General features: G+C 43.8%; 1 protein-coding gene across 3 annotated transcripts in view; it reads left to right on the top strand.

The window, feature by feature from the left end:
* Window positions 1–18992, top strand: part of WBP4 (WW domain binding protein 4) — a 304942-nt gene that overhangs the window by 140810 nt on the left and 145140 nt on the right. For all 3 annotated transcript variants that reach the window (XM_085621969.1, XM_085621967.1, XM_085621968.1), the window contains exon 6: window positions 4810–4865. In XM_085621969.1, the coding sequence (XP_085478095.1) occupies window positions 4810–4865 (56 nt within the window). The remainder of the gene's footprint in view (window positions 1–4809; window positions 4866–18992) is intronic.

Below are 18992 nucleotides of genomic sequence, written 5' to 3'. Positions count from 1 at the left end.
TAGATCAATTTTTTAGTACTAATGAAGACAGGACAGCGGACCATGAAGACTGCACCTGACCCGTTTTTCAAATAGTGTCATAAATATGTACCAATGTGTGCACACACTACAAGCACCTGCTGAAGGTGCATAAATCAAGAGAGATTACAAGTGACAATATGAAACATAGAGATGCACCACAGCAATAATCAAAAAACAAGGTTGTGATTCTGGTCTTCATTTTCTTTTTTTTCTCTCTTTTTTATACAGTTTCACATATATGAAGTGAAGACAACCAGCGCATTCCGTCCATGAAATGGACTTCTTCAAGATGGATGTAAACACAGAGGAATTTCAGCCTGATAGAGACATCACATTACGGTTTGGAATTGCGGCAATAGCACCGATCGGAGTGCTTTACAGGGCTTACTGGCCCCTTCTCTATTCTCTTGTTGTCACCACCCAACTTAGGTTATAATCAGTGTGGCATATTCTCGTTCACGTTGTGGACAACAATGGTTGATAATTTTTGGGGGGATACAATACCGCAGGGATCCAATTCGAAACTTTACCGTGATGTCTCTATTAGACTGAAATTCTTCTCTGTTTACAGTTGCCCTGGAGAAGTCTTTTTTCATGGGCGAAACGCGTTGCATACATGTGAAACTTTATTTTTTTTAAAAAGAGAGAAATAAAGACAAAGATCCATTTTTTAGGCAATTATTTTTTTATATCTGTATTCTGAATAAGCCTGGCATATACTTTATTATGACAAAAGGTACTCTATTCAATTAGACTGAAAAGTGACTTCTGTGCATCTGTAGTCTGACTTGGTGCAACTGTGTATAACCTAAACGTTTTCAGAAATAATATACTCTCTATTGCATTTAGCTGTGAACAAAAAAAATCCCAGTCTGTATGATGCCCAGGATCCCACTGTGCGAGTATCCAGAACAGGGCTGCAGCACATATAGGAAATATCCTAATTTGAGAGATTTGTTTTGTGACAACTTCCAGCTGCAGTTGTTTGTCCCTCTGTTTCACTTACAAATAGGTTTAGTTGTTATAGGAGTTTGTTTCCGTTTATTCTTAATCTTCTCATCCTAAACATTTGTGGGTACGTGTTGGTCAAGTTTACTGAACAGCCCTTTTGGTAAGAACAAATCTTTGAACACATCCCACTTACAATGTCCAAATAGACACACTGATCGGGTATTTGTGTTCCTGTTCAGAGGGGATCTGGCATGGCAGTTTGGGTTAGGCTATTTCTATTGGAGCACGGTTTCTATCTGAGATGGCTTGGTGGCTCTCCCTTGTTTTACTGTAGAGCTGGCAATTTGGCAAGTGCACTCTCTAGGGTCCTGGATTACCTGCAATGTGAAGACAGGGCTATTTAAGGGCATCAGCAGCCCTATGTGCCAAATGCGTGCCTAAGGCAAGCTTGTCTGTGCCCCACCCCAGCTGTGGTCCGGCCCTAGGGTGCAGCCAATTATACCACCAACCCATGTTCTCAGGTAAACAAGTAGCTCATTCCATACCTCACCAACTTCCCGTTAAGTAATAATAAACTTGCCAGCTTACTTTGCTCCCGGACACCACTGACTTTCTCAGACATAATCATCATCACTTTCTTTGCCCTTGTGAATTTCTAATTCTACTCTCAGTACATAAGCCACTGTTGAGTCTCACCATTTTAAAGGGGCACATCCAGTACCAGCGAATTGTACTCCTAGTTCCGCATTAAACTATGAATTTGAGCCGCATTGTAATTAATTGTTTTTCAGGGGTAAAATATCCATTGGAGTTAAGGAATCTTTTGCTCGATTTCAATTTAGACATAACTTTCATTACTGAGACATGGCTTAAATAGGAATTAGCAATCCTCCCATATTACCATATTAGATCAGCTTAATTTTTTATACTCCCTGGAGGAGGTGTTGAAGCAACTCCTGGATCGTCTCATGGCTTCAACTTGGGTATTTAATCAGCTTTATGACACTGAACCCCTATCACTTACTATCAATGTCAATCCCAATCATTATTTCAAAGTAATTTTGATTTACAGACCCTGCTGGTCCGGTGAAGACTTTTATTCCATCATTACAAGAAACTATTTGTGTTTTTTGCCTACATACTAACAATTTAACTGACTTTGATCACCATGTTAATGATGAGCATGATAAGGGGGCTTCTGAGCTGCCACAATGAAAGTACAGCCTTTGATTTATCTCTTCTAGTTCAATGACCCACTCATCTGGCAGATCTAATATTTCTGCAGCACATCATAGTAGATTCCCTATCATTATTAGCTCTTACCTGGAGTGGTTATAAGGTTGTTTGCTTTTGAAATCACCAAGTTTCGCAACATTAAAGCCAACCATATCCTGATTTTCAAATCAGTGTACCCCCCTGGTTGAAACTAAGTTTCACAAATTTGGTTCCACCTTAGACAGCACTTCACAGTACTAGTCCACATGACAATATAAATATGATTTTGGAACTTTTCAGGAGTCAGGGCAAGTCAGCTGTGGACTCCACTCTTCCTCTGACCACCTGCAATTCTTATAGGACATATCCGACAGCAGGACCTTGAAGTATGTACTATAAAAGGTTTTTTATCTGCCCCTTTGAACAGCACCAAGATACCCTCACAGGTGATAATGCGCTTTACAAATACATATACTATATGTTTGCTGGACCAACCATTCTTGTTCAGATCATTTTTGCGATTACGTTTATTAAACATTTGAGACATATGTCCCCTTGCAAATCTTCGGAAATACCACATAGGGACCTCAATTCAATCTTACCGTTCGTCAAGTGTACACCTTTGCATAACTGCTCGCTGCGCTTTTTAACCTTAAAGATTGTTTTCCTCTTTGCGATTACGTCAGTTTCTCAATTGAGTATACTGCAGGCACTGTCTGTCAAACCACCCTACTCCACATTTTGGTGGGTGTCTGTGCTTGATGTTTGCCAAGCTGCAAAGTTGACATGGACTCCTATGTACACAAAGCATGACAGCCAGACCCAGTGGGAAGAACACTTCACCTCCTTGGTTCTAAAAGACTTTTTAGTCTGACCTCACGCCACAGACCTCCCCCCCCCCCCCTCCCCCACTGTGGGTAAGGTAATGCTTTGGAATCGAATCTAAGGTGAATTATCTGCAGTTAGAAGTAATCATCAGAAGAGCAAGTTACTTAACTTTCATAACGCTCTTTTTGGTGAATTCTCATCTAACCACAAATTTCTCACTGCCCTCCTACACCCCCGTTCCGTGGAGTGGCCACTTTTTGACATCTGAAAAGGTCGCAAGTGAGTACTAAGTGTACTGGTACCATTAATTGTTTACTCACTGCGTCTGAGGGTGCAGAAAGAGAAAAAATAAGAAACCAATGTCAGCAGACAGGAGTGGCGCTTATATGTGGCTCTGCTCCATCCCTTCTGGTACAGTATGGAGTCCGCAGAGAGCTGCAGGACTCCACCTAGTGGCATGTTGGAATAGCTTGGGAAAAAATCTCTAGCTCTAGATTCTAATGTGAGGAACCTACCGAAGATAAGTAACTTGTTCTGAGAATTCTTCTGTCCTCTTTATACAGTCAACTCCTAAGTGGAGAATTTATTGTTTCATATGTCTTTTGTATTATGGCATCTTGCTGTACAATGGTGATGGGTTACAGTAGAAATGTGTAGAGAAACAGTTGAAGCAAATCTGAAAAACGTAATTTTTCATACACAACAAACAAAAAAACAGCATTGATTTCCGACTGTTCATTAGGAAGGTATTGTAGACTGTCAATGCAGCCCTACTGAAACCAGACTGGTCTGCAGGTACTGTCCTGAAGGAAAATGCATCTTTATTTGCAAGCAACCAGATATTAAGGCAGTCCAGTGTTTTATAAGCCTTTGTGGCTACCTTGTTGGAACCTTTTGCCACACTTCTTTGATAGATGGTGTTGATCACACATCACAGTAATTTAATCCTCTAGGTATTTAATAAAACTTTGTCTTTGGCCACCTGTGTTGGGAACTTAAACCACACATTAGCCAATAGGAAAAATGCTACGCAAGTGGGTTTCAGGTGATATCAGTGCAGTAATTTCTCTGTAGATTCCCTTTGAGATCTGCTCATCTTGCTGTCTTCAGTAAACCTAGATCATCATATTATTACAAGTGTAGCAGAATTGGCCAAGACTACAGATGTATCTAGATGTATCTAAGGGGAAATGTGATGGAGTAGAGTGCCAGATACGGTACAGCGTCCCATGTCATCTGAAGTTAAGCCCCCCCATCCTCTAGCTTCACCTGCTTTTCTCCTTTGCTGGAGTTATGGTGTAGTCTCTGCTTCTCCATATAGTCTGGTATTGGGATAGCCAGTATTCCACCAGGCGACGTGGCACATCTATTAATTTTGCCCTATAGGCACATAATCCACAGAGATATTCTGGAGAAGTCTTTGATGACTTAGGTGATTGGGAGGTCTGGGAGGTTGTTGGTAGAAATGAAGAGCATTACAACAAAACTAACTCTGAGAGTTGAGGGTGCAAGATTTGATGCATCCTTCTCATGGCAAAAGGTAATAGATCCCCAAAAGGACTGTATACACCTGTGTAGTAAAACACATTCTGTTCCCGTTCATAAGCTTGCATTGAGAAGGAGAAGTTGACTTTGCCCTACCAAAACCTCGGCTTTCACATGTCTCCAACAATTAATTTCACTTTCTTTTCCAGTTAGATTTTGTTCTTTTTTTAACTGACATTTTTTCATTTAGCTTTTTTCACACTACAAAATAATTAGCTTAGTTCATGATTTGCTTTTATTTCCATTTAGAATCTCGGTGGGAGAAACCAAACAGCATTCAGAAAAGCACTGAAGACTTAACAAAGGTAATGCAGCTAATGTGGTTTTCTGCTTTTATTTTAATTTGACTGTCAGATAAACAAGTTAGGGACCCTGAAACGGGGTTTCCTTGAAAAATGGATATGATGATGATGGTTATGCACAGGAGTGTGAATTGAAGACTCCTCAGTCTCGTCGGAGCAAACAGGATGACTACAAAGCTCCCCCTCTCAAAGCCTGTCATCCTTCCCCAGCAGAATCACTGCCAGAGGATACCACCAAATTTCATGCTCCGGTTGAAAGAGCATCAATGAAATAAGAAAAGCTGATATCCAGGATAGAAACAGGTTGTTTCCTGTATGAAAACAGCCAGAATATTTGTGAAAGCCGTACTGGTAATTGATCATAACTGGCCGTAAGACTAAAGCTTATGCAAACACCAACAACTACTGTGGCAGTCGGTCCCAAGACATAATAAAAAGTACAAGCTGCAGACACCAGTCCTGTGTGCCCTATGGGACACACACTGGCTGATTCAGTTATAATGCAAGTGGCGCATCGTGGATCTAAAAATCAAACTACCTCATGTCCAGCTTTTTACACAGGGAAGGGTGATGGATGGACCCTTTTCGCAATAGTATCTATGTAGCTACATTTATATGAACAGCTAACTCTGTATTGGGGGAGATTCGAACACCAAATATGGTCTGACTTTTAGCACCTTCTATTGACCTAGTACCAGAAACCAAGAGGTAAAGGCAATCCTAAAGGAAGGCGAGAGAGTTTCTGCAGTTTCTATCGACTCCACCATACATATTTTTAGAACATGGAGTTGAAACCAACTGGCAAGATCTGTGGTATTCCACAGACAGGGATGACTCTGCACCACATCATATAGGCCAGAAATGTAAAGCCACAGCCTAGCTAGGCCATTTGATGGGGACTCGTTGGAAAAGCATTTCAGAAATGCTCCCCAACACATAAACACAGATATGGATTCTGCCCAATCCCAAGGAGTGCTCACTGTATGCAATCCTTTCAAGATACTGAAAGGATAAGTCAACAGTCATACCATGGAGACGATCCAGGGTATCGATGCCTCCTGTACCAACCTCAATCACGCCCATATTGCCGAGGTTTCTATGGGCAGCAGCAACAGCCCTAAAGATCGCCACTTTCGGTAGCTTGCACCAGCCCACATAAAGTGAAAAGGAAGAAATCAATCAAATACTTCAGTTGCTGGATGATGTCAGTGACTCTTCCTCTGCATTATTAATTCTCTTTTCCGTTTCCTGGGATCAAAGCCCAGTGGGAGGGAGGACATCACTTCTCTGGAAGGAGTGTTCACATATAACATCGGATCATCTGATCCAATATTTAACTCTCTCCATCTTATTCTACGCCCACCACAAACTCCACTGCCAAGGATAAAACGTCAACAATTTTTAATGACCAATAATCAGTGGGCTGATTGTTAAAGAGGTCATTGGACCAGTTCCCAAGAATCAAAGAAAACCAGGTTTCTTTTCCAGATTCTTTCTGAAGAAGAAAACCTGAGTGGAATGGCAACCCATTCTAGACCTTTGGGAATTGTGGAAGGAACCATTTTGTGTGGACACATTGTAATACGTACGTGTAAGATTCTCATGGAATGTGCCTTTATGGCTTCTTAAGTCTCAAAGATGCTTACCTCTATTTCCCCATCCCTCTAAAGCATCACTTATTCTAGTAATATGAGGCAACAAGTTGCTATTACCAATTTCATGTTCTCCCCCTTGGCCTCAAGTCTGCACCAAAAAATGTTTACAAATTATATGGCAATGGTGGTTGCACATTTGTATTTTCTGGTTCATCCCGATAATAGTGGCTGCAGCACGGATGCTTGCCGAAGGCGCATCAAAGGCAAGCCCATCTATCTGCACCTGTCCCTGTCTGGACCATGCCCAATGCCAGCAACCCAGGTCCTTCACCTTCCCACCTCCACCCTGCTGCGACCCTCTGCGCCTGAAAGGTGGTTTCTTCTTTGATTGTTTAGGTCTTCCGTTTTGAACATCCTACCAGTCTAATTGCGCTTATGAAATTCTTAAACTTACTTAAAACTTGGCTATTTTGAGCTCCTTGAATGGCTTTACTGGGAGCAGATCCGCTAGCACTAGGAAACCCCCTTTGAGTTAGCTATACACTCTACAAAACTGATTGATTGGAATTCCATGTTGACCCCCCAACTCAGAAGCTTTCATTGAAGACCTTGGAAACCCAGGCCTCATCCAATGAGTAAAGGAACCTCCCCACGTCACCAGACACCACCTGGACCCGGTTTTCACCATCTCCGACAACATCCGATTCGACCAGCTCACACCAGTCTCCAGTCAAGTTAAGCATTCCCGTCCTGGTATACTGCACATGCACCACCACCGGTCCAGCCCTCTGGAACAGCACCACTCAGTAGGACTGGAACATAGCTCTTAACACCCACTGACCTGAACACAGCAACAGCCTACTCAAACCCATCAAGAATTTCAACAATTAGATGACCTCCTGTTCTGATTCCTTAGACTGCAGGCAAGTTGGTACTAGTCCTGGCCCCTTGATATACCTCCGTAAGAAAATTGTTGTCCAGAGATTTTCATCTTTGGTTTGCGTTTTTGTATTGTTAGGGAAGTAATTTAATTTGGGTAGACATTGCTAATCCGGGCCGAATTTTTCTGGACGACATTTTTAAAAATAGCAGATGTGTTGCAGTGATGATGTAACATTCCAGGAACCATGAGACCTATATACTTCATTTTGGTGTCAAAACATAGATTTTGGGGGTCAAGTAGTTTCGTAGAGACAGAAAATAACTTCAGAGCAACCCTCACAGCATTTTCCAAAATGGTGGCTCTATAATGTGTTTTAGCCATCATATTGGTAATGAATTTTAATATTGTTTTTGTTTCAGGTTTTCAATAGATTCAAATTTGTAGACATGAGTGAAGCAGGTGGTAGCAGAGGATCTTTATCTCCTGACTGAGTGTTGCGAACTACAAAATCGGAGCATTCCTTCAACAAAGAAAAATGTGTTGTATGCCAAAAGAAAAGCTAACATCAACTGTGGCTGGACAGAAGAGAGCTTGAGATGCTGCAGAAACACAGCATGACTACGTTCACAAAAGATTGAAACTGATGGATGAAGAGGATCAAATATTTTATCATTCAACCAACAACTGCTACAAGTCGTAGACGATGGAAAATTCTGGAAAAAATGCTAAAAAAAATAGCAGAAACCAGTGAATCACAACAAGAATCGGAGTCTTCTGAGTGAGAAAGCGACGACAACCAAACCCAATGCCCATCCACTTAGAAGATCGATGGCTAACCCTCGTTCACCTCCAACAACTGATCAGAAAGCAGAGGATCTTCAATGTGTTAGCTGTGGTTTAGTCAGAACAAGGGCCAAAGGAATTGACGAAGGAACAGAGTATGTGAGTCTCAAAGGGCAAACATGTTTTTATCTGCACCTATTTCTTTCCGCAATAAAGTTTTCAGCCGAGTAGCGAATCTAAACTGCGAGGTGAATGTATTTGCAGAGGATTTGTATGCCCACCCGAACTGCATGCATGCATACATTTGAAAATATGAATGTACAATGATCTCCCAGCAGCAACATAACTGCCAGCCTTCAGTTAAGTTTGCACTCTTTGAAAAAGCAAATAAAGTTTCAATGCCACTCTTGAGTGCTGGCTATGCGTTCACACTCAGTGAGATCAGAGAAATATTGATGAAACAGTATTGATCCATAAAAATGGAAATATCAATTTTCTGGTGCATATGGACAATGACAGAATTCATTTTTGTCAGTCTAACAAAACGAATGAGCCACTTATGGTGTTCTTAGCAGATTTGACTCCTGAAGTTCTTGCTGCCAAAATAAGATAACAGGATGCAGTAAAATCAGCAGGAACCATTTTAAGAAACATCCTAAAAGATTTAGATTTTGGACTTCTTGACAAATTTTGTGATGCTCAAGATCTCTGCAAATCCTGGGAGTCAACAAGAATACCTAATATTGTCTTATTATGTGTTTACATCATTGTTTAATATCAAGTTCTTGAGTTCTGAATAGAAGCCGACAACGTTGATGACGACTTTGAAGATATGCGCGAAGAAGTGGAAGACGATCGCATTAACCAACAGGCTTTTGCTGTGCAAATGTACTGTCTTTTCCAAATCATGTTTTATGAATTACATCACGACAAAAAGAAAATTCCGCTACACATGATGACTGTCCACGCAATCTATGAAAAGTGCAAAAGTAGAGAGTTAATCACTTCAATGAATAGGATTGGTGTATCAGCACAGGATTGGTGTATCGGTACGGAGCAGGAACTTGTTAGTAGCTCATGCAGTAAAATCTTGTGAACCCAACAGCACAGCACTTTCAAATCACTTTACCAGGAAAGGATTTGCAATTGCTGCTCTTCATGGTCTGGATGTTGAAGATAGCTCTGCTTTGTCTGGAGCATCCAGCCATGGTGCTTTTTCAAGACTTTGCCAATGAAGCAGCTACTGGAAAGCAAACTGTGTCTGCTGTAGGCATAAAGAAACGAAGCTGCAAACTTATAACCCAACTGCCTTGCAAACGTGCAAAATCAGTACAAGCCATCAACACGTCCCAGTCTGCTAGAAAGTTTCAAACTGGTTGAGGACATGGATCATCTTCTACCTGATGCTGCGGTCCGAAAAGGTGCTGAATTTATCATATCGATTATTCGGTGCGGACTGAAGGATGAAGAAAAGCCAGTTTCTCTGTGGGCTGGAATTCATGCTCTTATCTCCCAGAATACAATCCCACTGAAGGTTACGTTTTTGACAGTAATACAATCTCCAGTCACAAACTACTCACAGTATACACAGCACTAAAAAATAATTCAAAAATGTGCATGCTCAGCTTGAAGACCAGCCTGTTCTGACAGTTTGCTGTAATCAAAGGTGGATTCTGTATTGTAGCTGACATTTTAATGAGCAATCCAATAGAATTCGATGAGGTTTATCCAGTTGATTGGCGTTTCCTCATGGCAAAAGTTGTGTTGCGGTGTGCAGGAAGTTATCTCCATGGATGTTGCATAGTCGATGCATTTATTCTTTGGAAGCAAATCGGTCCAGTCAGTATTGAGCGGAACTCATTATGTTTGTTTGTTACAAAGTATGCTCATTATAGCTGAGGCTATAGAAACATTGCATTGGAATGCTCTCTGGAATAAGAATGACAAATTAGGTTTTGCATGTCTTATCTCAGAAGCGAACAAGGCACAGGGTGCACATCATTCAAAAGACATAATGCAAAGCCAGGCAATGTTCAATGCACTAAGTTCAAAATAAGAAAACCTAAAAACTAAGTTAGTAGAGTTTGTCAAAAATGTGAAGAAAAATCTGAGCTTTTCAAGTACTGGGGAAATGTCTTACACATGATAGCTCTAGTGAAAAACTTGGTACATGCTGAACGGAAGATGCCCATGAAGACTGTGGAGTCAGTGATTACTGTGTTTAGCTAATTTGATTTCATAAACTCCCTGAGATATGGGTCTTGGTATTTGGAAAGAGTGAAGAAACTAATGGTGGAAAAACCATACCTCTTCAGAAAATTCATCTAAAGACATTTTGTGGTGAAAGACAGAGAGGGAAGGTTCAATGCTGTGGCTCCAGGCATGACGCTGGAACAGATGATCCAGAGATCATAGAAAAGCTCCAAGGGAATTGTTGGTCAGACACGTAAAAGTGAATATGTTGCTCAATGGCAGCTAATTTACCTTGAAGTCCTTTCTGTTTGCAATGTTTTCAGAAGGATGGCAAATGCAAAATTAATGGGCCCTTGTGAAACTGTTCCTCACCACGACATTGTAGGAAAGAGAAGGGAACTTTTTAATAAACATGTTGACAGCCTTCTTTATTTCATGCAGTAGAATGGAAACCCCTTTGAAATTACTGAGCCTGGTTTACTACACAACTTCGTGATCAAACAATGAGGATAACGACAGGTATACTAGATATCCTGGAACATGGATCAAAACTATTTGCAGAACTGAAGCAGGAGAGATTTGTATTGAAAGAGAAAAATCTATTTGATATAATCTCTAAAGCTAAACTTCCACACTTTTATTGCCATAGTAAGAGTTTCATCCAACCAGCCACCACAATACAGGTTACAAAACACAACTTTTGCAAGCACATAGATGGATGTAGCAAAAGAAAGGACTGAATTTATCTAACAGTGTCGCATGATCTTCTTCCAACAAATACACTATTTGATTGAGATGCTGCAACCAAATCAGTGAAGCACAAACTCGTACAAGAGATAGAAAAAATTTTTTCACCTGAAGAATTTAATTAGAAAAGGTGTCCTCATTGAAAACTGCTGTTGTTGTGAACTATATGTCACAATTACGAATGGTCAGGAAAAACTGCAAAACTTTGGAGGGCCAGTTCGGACTCTTCTACAGATAATATCAGTCAGTGTGCATCTTGCAAGACCTGCACATTGTCTTTGACTGTTATCTTGAACTATCTGTCAAAGAATGTGAGTGAATCAGACGAATTTCTACAAATAGAAAAATTGACCTTACCTGCATCATAAATTCGACACCTATACATGTGCAACTAGATAAATTCTGGTAATCAACATCGAACAAGATGAACTTGGAGATGTTAGCTCGCCAAAACATTGCTGATGCTTCAGTGAACACTGACTTTCCAGTCATTGCAAGTGGAATGATTATCATTGAGGAGTTGGTGCTTGCAGATATATATATTTAAAAGGTACAGGACATATTGCTCAAGAACTTAACAGCAAATTTGAGGAAGCTGGCCTTCGGGTTGTGCCATATGTAGAGAGGGATGTCCAAAATGGTTCCAATCGAGTAATTGTACTATCAAATAATGCAGTTGTTATTATTGTGATACTTCGATTTGGTGCAATATTCATAAGTCAAGGATTGTCAGAGTTATGGGTACGTTATGGAACAGGCGAGAAAAGACACTTAATCCTCCATATTCTGTACAAGAAAATTGACCCAGAATGCCCAGTGTTCTTATCAAGGAAGGCACATTCTTACGGGTGATGACACTATGAGCAAAATTGGAACAGAACTTGGAGCTTTAGCTGCTGAATCTATGAAGTTTCTAAAAGGATTTTCTGAGACAAAAAAAGAATGTAACTTAAACTGAGAAAAATATCTGGTTCCTGAGTGGAAACAAGTTCTGACTGTCACACGTTTGACTATATTCGGTACAGTGAGTTCAAGTGATCAGTCCCGCTAAATGCCATTCCACAGACGTCATTCTGTGCGTGGGCACATTAGAAGTGTTCTACTTGACCAGAAGATGTGTAAATATTTTGGATCATGCTTATGTACAGAAAGGTCCATTGGAATTTGTTTGGAAGATATTGATGGGTTACTGAAACCTACAAAACTTCTAAAGCCTCTACCCACAGAACTTACACGTACATGTACTTGCAAAACCTGTACTACAAAAAGATGTTCCTGTTGATATGCTCTTCTCAAATGTTCAACATTCTGCAAATTTATCACGAGTGATTGCCCAAACAAATAAAGTGAACTTTGATAATCTGTCTGAAGCAGAAGGGATAAACATTATGTTCGAGGCATATGAACTGCAGATTACACACTGCATAGATCGCCATCTGGTGTTGGGCCCGGATGTTTGCAGTTGTTTATCCTCTTGGAAAGTCTTTGGAAGTCATGAGGTATGTGACTCCTCCTTTGGATCATATTGCGCATGGGCTTCAGCTCCATCCTCAGATTGTTTTTTTCCACCATCGGGCTCGGATGTGTTCTTCGCGCTCCGGTCCCGAACCGTTTCAGTTCTTCTGATCGGCGCGCAATTCTTTCCCTTTCCGCGGTATTGTTTCGATTGCGATCTCCACACTTGACGCGACTCATCATTCGAAGTCTTCGATTCCGGTCGTCGACGAAGGCCTTCGGGCCTACCTGGCCTCCTGTCCTGGCTGATGGAAAGGACGCCATTCAAAAAATGTTCTCAATGTGGGTCGAAGTTTCCCCACACCGATCTAGATGAGGTGTGCAACCTCTGCCTCTCCCCAGAACACGAGGCAAGAGACTGTCCGGCTTGCAAATCCTTCCGTATGAAGAAGACTATTCGGGATCGACGAGCGAGGAGAACAATGGCTCACTTGTCGACTTCGATCCCCGACGACATCTTCGGAGAAGGTGTCGATGTTCCGTAAGAGCAGCACACCGAAGAGGGCCTCGTCAGCGCCTCCGAAGCTGACGACTCCGATGTCGAGGACATCACTCTGGCACAGAGGGGCGTGAGTACTAACATCGACCCCCATCCCCCACCCTCGACGACCTCGAAAAAGGCTTCCGTCACGCCTTCGCCCTCGGGCCTAGGCACGACCAAAGACACTGCTTCCCATACCTCACCTTCGAGCCTGGTTAAGAAGCCCATCAAGCCTTCCGGCGGCTCAGGCTCGAGCCAGCCTGCCGTCGGTGCCGAGAAACACTCCTCGGCACCAGCACCGAAAAAGAAGACGGCCTCCTCCTCCTCCGCGCCGAGCTCCACACCGAAGCACTCGGCGCCGAAGACTGGCTCTAGCTCCTCAGTACCGACACCATCCCCGGAGCCGAGCAAAAAACCAAAGGCCCTCGAAACCCATACCTCGAAGCCGAAAGTCATCTCGGAACCGAGGAAACAGACAGACATTTCGAAGCCCCACGGTTCAAAACACCGAAGGATCGCCCCCCCCCCGCCCCCCCATAGATTAACTATTGCAGCCAGATCCACTACAAAAAACACTTGTCAAGGACCCTAAAACTGGACATTTGATGCTCAGCATCAAAAAGAGACCGCTGGACAAGCCTGCCCCAGGTCCACCTTCAAAGAGAAGAGACTTTGCTACCTCCCCTTTGAGACTGCCTTCACCCCCGCCTCCACCTCCTCCTTCGCCTCCCCCACCTCATCATTCTCCCGCACCCTCTCCTGATAAGGATGATGACGACGTCTACGACGACACAGGGGAAGGGCGGATAACCAGCCCACAGGGAACCCCAATCCTACAGGCTCCCCAGACCCATGGGACGACTACAACATCCCAGACGTCCCTAACGTCCCGCAGGACGACCTTTACCCTTCAAGACCGCCCCCCCCCTGAAGACACAATGGGTTTAACCAACTGCTCCATAGGGCTGCACACTACCACAGAGTTGATCTCCATACAGACCCCGTGGAGGAGGACTTTCTCCTAGATACTTTTGACACTACACAGAGGGCCACTTCCATTCTGCCCATGCTTAAAGGGGTTATTAAGCACGCACCGGACGGCTTTAAAGACCCGGTCTGGGCCAGGGTCATCAACCGTTGCATTGACAAAAAATATAAGGCCGCCCCTACAGACCCCACCTATATCAGAGGCCCCGCACCACTAGACTCCCTAGTAGTCTCCAATGCGAGGAAGCATGCAAACTCTCAGGCGAGGCTCCACCACCCGATAAGGAGTCCAAACTCCTGGACGCCTCTGGCAAGCGAAGTGCATCACAGGCTGCCAACATATGGGCCATTGCAAACACCCAAGCGCTTTTAGCAAGATATGACAGGGCACATAATGAAGAACTGGAAGACATAATGCAACACCTCCCTGACAAATACAATAATAGGGCCAACAAGCTAATCCAGGAGGGCAAAACCAACACCTCCATTTGTTGCGACCTCGATGTAGCTGACACCGCCTCTAGGGAAATTAACACCAGCGTCCTCCTGCGTAGGCATGCCTGGCTACGAATTTCAGGTTTCAAACCCGAGGTGCAGAGTTCCATCCTCAACCACCCCTTTGACGAGCAACATCTGTTTGGCCCCAACGTCGACGTTGCCCTTGAAAAAATGAAAAAGGACACCGACACGGCAAAATCTATGGGAGCCTTGCAGTCGCAAGCTCCCAGGCGCTCCTTTCGCCGCTCTTCCTTTAGAAACAACTCCAGAGGCTACTCCTCCGACAGCGCCTCCACTTCCTATAAGGCCCCTACCCAATCCACCTTCACTAGGGGTTACCAGAGAGGCGGCTACAGGGGTAACAATAATAAAGGCAGAGGCAAAACTAACGCCTCCCGCTCTGCCTCCACCCCCGCCCAATAACTTCCCTCCACTCCCCCAGACCAGCCCACTCCGGTCGGGGGCAGACTCCACAATTTCCTTCCTTTCTGGACTACCATCACCTCAGACAGATGGGTGACACAGATAATTCGGTCAGGCTACTGCCTCGAACTAACATCTACCCCCCCCAAACATTCCACCCAAACAGCACCCAATGTCACAGGAACATTTGTCACTTCTAAAGCAGGAGGTCATCTCCCTCCTACAAAAGAGTGCAATAGAACCAGTTCCTGCCCACCAACAAAACATGTGAGTTTACTCCCTATATTTTCTCATCCCGAAAAGGGACGACACTCGTAAGGCCAATCCTAGACCTCAGACCCCTAAACCACTACATACAATTTCCACATGGTCACACTCCAGCAGGTACTTCCCCCTACTCTCCCAGAACGACTTCCTTGCCACCCTAGACCTCAAGGACGCCTATTTCCACATTCCCGTTCACCACGCTCACAGGAAGTTTCTCAGATTTGTAGTGGACTGTCAACACTATCAATTCAAAATACTCCCATTCGGAGTCACCACAGCACCACTGGTGTTTACCAAGTGCCTAGCGGTAGTGGCAGCACACCTGCGAAGACAACACATCGACGTCTTCCCATACCTAGACGACTGGCTCATAAACGCCAGCTCATACCACCAGTGTGTACAACACACTCACGCCACTATCCAACTACTTCACGAACTGGGCTTCACAGAAAACCACGCAAAGTCCCATCTGCAACCGTCCCACGTAAAACAATACCTTGGTGCCACCATAGACACCTTAAAAGCGCTAGCCTATCCCAGTCCTGCCAGAATAGCAAGCATTCAGGCTCTACGTGCCAAATTTCAACCGCAACACTCTCTTCCAGCTCGAGTGTTCATGCAACTTATAGGAATGATGACCTCTTGCATATTCATAGTACCTCACGCATGACTCCAGATGCGTCCTCTCCAAGAGTGCTTAGCACACCAATGGAACCAGGCCCAGGGTCAAATGACAGATCTGGTGTTGGTAGACGGTCGTGCCCATCGCTCTGTGCAGTGGTGGACCACCAAAACCTTTCCAAAGGGCGACCGTTCCTGGAGCCGATTCCTCAGATAGTACTGACAGCGGACGCATCGCTCTCCGGCTGGGGAGCTCACCTACTACATCACACCATGCAGGGCAGGTGGACACCTCAACAAAAGTTACTCCACATCAACCATCTGGAGTTACTAGCCATATTCTTAGCCCTAAAGGCCTTTCAAACACATGTCTCAGGCAAGGCCGTCCTAGTCCGCACAGACAACATGACAGCCATGTACTATATACAGAAACAAGGCGGCACACACTCTCCGCAGCTCTCTCAGCTAGCACAGAGCATATGGAGATGGGCCATACCCCAAAACATCTTTCTCCTAGCCCAACATGTCCCAGGAGTCCAAAACACTATGGCCGATCTGCTGAGCAGACAAACACAACTGATCCACGAGTGGGAACTCCATCCACAAGTTCTTCACCCCACTTTCAAATGTGGGGGCATCCACAGATAGACCTCTTCGCCACCCACAAAAACGCCAAATGCCCAAGCTTCGCCACCAGGTATCCACACCCATTGTCCAAGGGCAATGCGATATGGAGGAACTGGTCAGGCAGATTTGCGTACGCCTTTCCGCCTCTCCCACTCATTCCATTAGTGGTGCGCAAACTACAGCAACACTCCCTCACTCTCATCCTAGTAGCTCCAACTTGGGCCAGACAACCGCGGTACACCACACTGCTGGAACTATCTGTAGTACCGCACCAAAAGTTACACCTCTCTCCACGCCTCTTAACCCAGAACCATGGAGAGCTCAGGCACCCGGACCCAGCTCAGCTCAACCTTGCGATCTGGCTCCTGAAATCCTAGAATTCGGTTATCTCAATCTTCCCTCTAACTGTATGAACGTCATTAAAGAAGCTAGACGACCTACCACTAGAGCTTGCTACGCAACCAAGTGGAAACGTTTCGTGATCTATTGTCACAACAATAACTTCAATCCCTTAGATGTGTCCATTCAACACATCATAGGCTATTTACTACACCTACAAAGATGCAACCAAGCCTACACGTCTATTAGACTGCACCTTGCTGCCATAGCAGCTTATCTACAAACAGGCAACATCTATCACTCTTTAGAGTACCTGCCATAAAAGCCTTCATGGAAGGCCTCAAAAGAATAATTCCCCCCCAAAGTGCCACCCTCACCTGTGTGGAACCTAAACATCGTTCTCACAAGACTAATGGGGCCTCCCTTTGAACCTCCACACAAATGTGAACTTCAATTCCTAACATGGAAAACTGCTTTTCTTGTAGCCATTACTTCCCTCAGAAGGGTCAGTGAGATACAAGCACTCACCATTCAAGAACCCTTTCTGCAAATGCACCATAACAAGGTTGTTCTCCGCACTAATCCAAAATTCCTCCCTAAAGTCATTTCTCCCTTTCACCTAAACCAATCTGTTGAACTGCCCGTATTCGTATCGCAACCACAGACCATTGCAGAAAGAACTCTCTACACACTAGATGTCAAACGAGCCTTACTCTACTACATCGAGAGAACACAACCCTTTCGTAAGACCAAACAACCATTCGTGTCTTTCTCACCACCACACAAAGGCAACCTCATCTCCAAATCTGGGCTAGCTAGGTGAATTGTCAAATGCATACAGATTTTCTACCACAAAGCCAAACGTATGCTCACTGTTCCCCCTAAAGCCCACTCTACACGCAAGATAGGCGCTTCCATGGCATTTTTAGGGAACATTCCCTTAGATAATATCTGCAGAGCAGCTACATGGTCTACACCGCACACTTTCACCAAACACTATTGTGTAGATGTGCAAGCTAAGCAACAAGCTAGTGTGGGCCAGGCTGTACTCAAAACATTGTTTCAAACGACTGCGACAGATACTGGTGGTCGCCGCTAGGAGCGAGTACTGCTATATAATCTATGCACAGTGTGTAATATGCAGCTCATATGCCTCGAACGGGAAATGCTACTTACCAGTATGCATCTGTTCTTGGCATGTAGAGCTGCAGATCTACACACACCCACCCGCCTCCCCGGCTACCTTTATCTGTTCCAGTTTATCTTATTTAGATACAGCTCACATGGGCATCTTCACTGCTTATTACTACGCTCCATCATTTCCCCGCTGGCAGAAAACAATCGGAGGATGGAGCCAAAGCCGATGCGCAATATGATCCAAAGGAGGAGTCACATACCTCGTAACTTCCAAAGACTTTCCAAGAGGAAAAACAACTGCAAACATCCGGGCCCAACACCAGATGGCGATCTATGCACAGTGTGTCGATCTGCAGCTCTACATGCCAAGAATAGATGCATACTGGTAAGTAGCATTTCCCTTTCTTTTCATATTCAGATCATAAATATTGTTTAGTGTATACATAAAAGGATTAAAAAACATTACTATTTGTTTCATTTTTATATATCTCTTCTCTATTATAGCCACCATTTTCGAAAATGACGGAAGGGTTGCTCTGAGAACTTATTTAATTGTCTATATAAGACTACTTGACCCCCAAAACCTATGATTTGACACCAAAATGAAGTGTATAGGCCTCAGGGTTCCTGAAATATTACATCATCACTGCAACACATCCGCCATTTTAAAAAATGATGTCGAGAAAAATTCAGCCGGGATCAGTAATGTTTTCCCAAGCTAAATTACTTCCCTAATGATCCAAAAACACAAATCAAAAATGAAAATCTCTGTACCATTTTTTTTTTTTACAATGGTATATCAGGGGGCCAGGATAATACCAGGAGGGACTAACACTGATGAAACACCTCTGCATTGAACTGCAGTGCAAATAGAGAATGAACCAGGACAATGCAGACAGGAGCACATTCAAATCCGCCTTGAGACACTACCACCAAATGATCCAAACCGTCATATGTGCCGCTCTGGCAGACCACATCGTTGCCAGCAGCAACAGAAGCAAAGAAATCTTCACCTTTGTGAAGGATTTCACCTC

This window comes from Triturus cristatus, chromosome 8, assembly GCF_964204655.1.
Source record: "Triturus cristatus chromosome 8, aTriCri1.1, whole genome shotgun sequence".
NCBI lineage: Eukaryota > Metazoa > Chordata > Amphibia > Caudata > Salamandridae > Triturus > Triturus cristatus.
The sequence above is the reverse complement of the archived record's forward strand: the minus strand, read 5'-3'. Positions and strand labels throughout refer to the sequence as shown.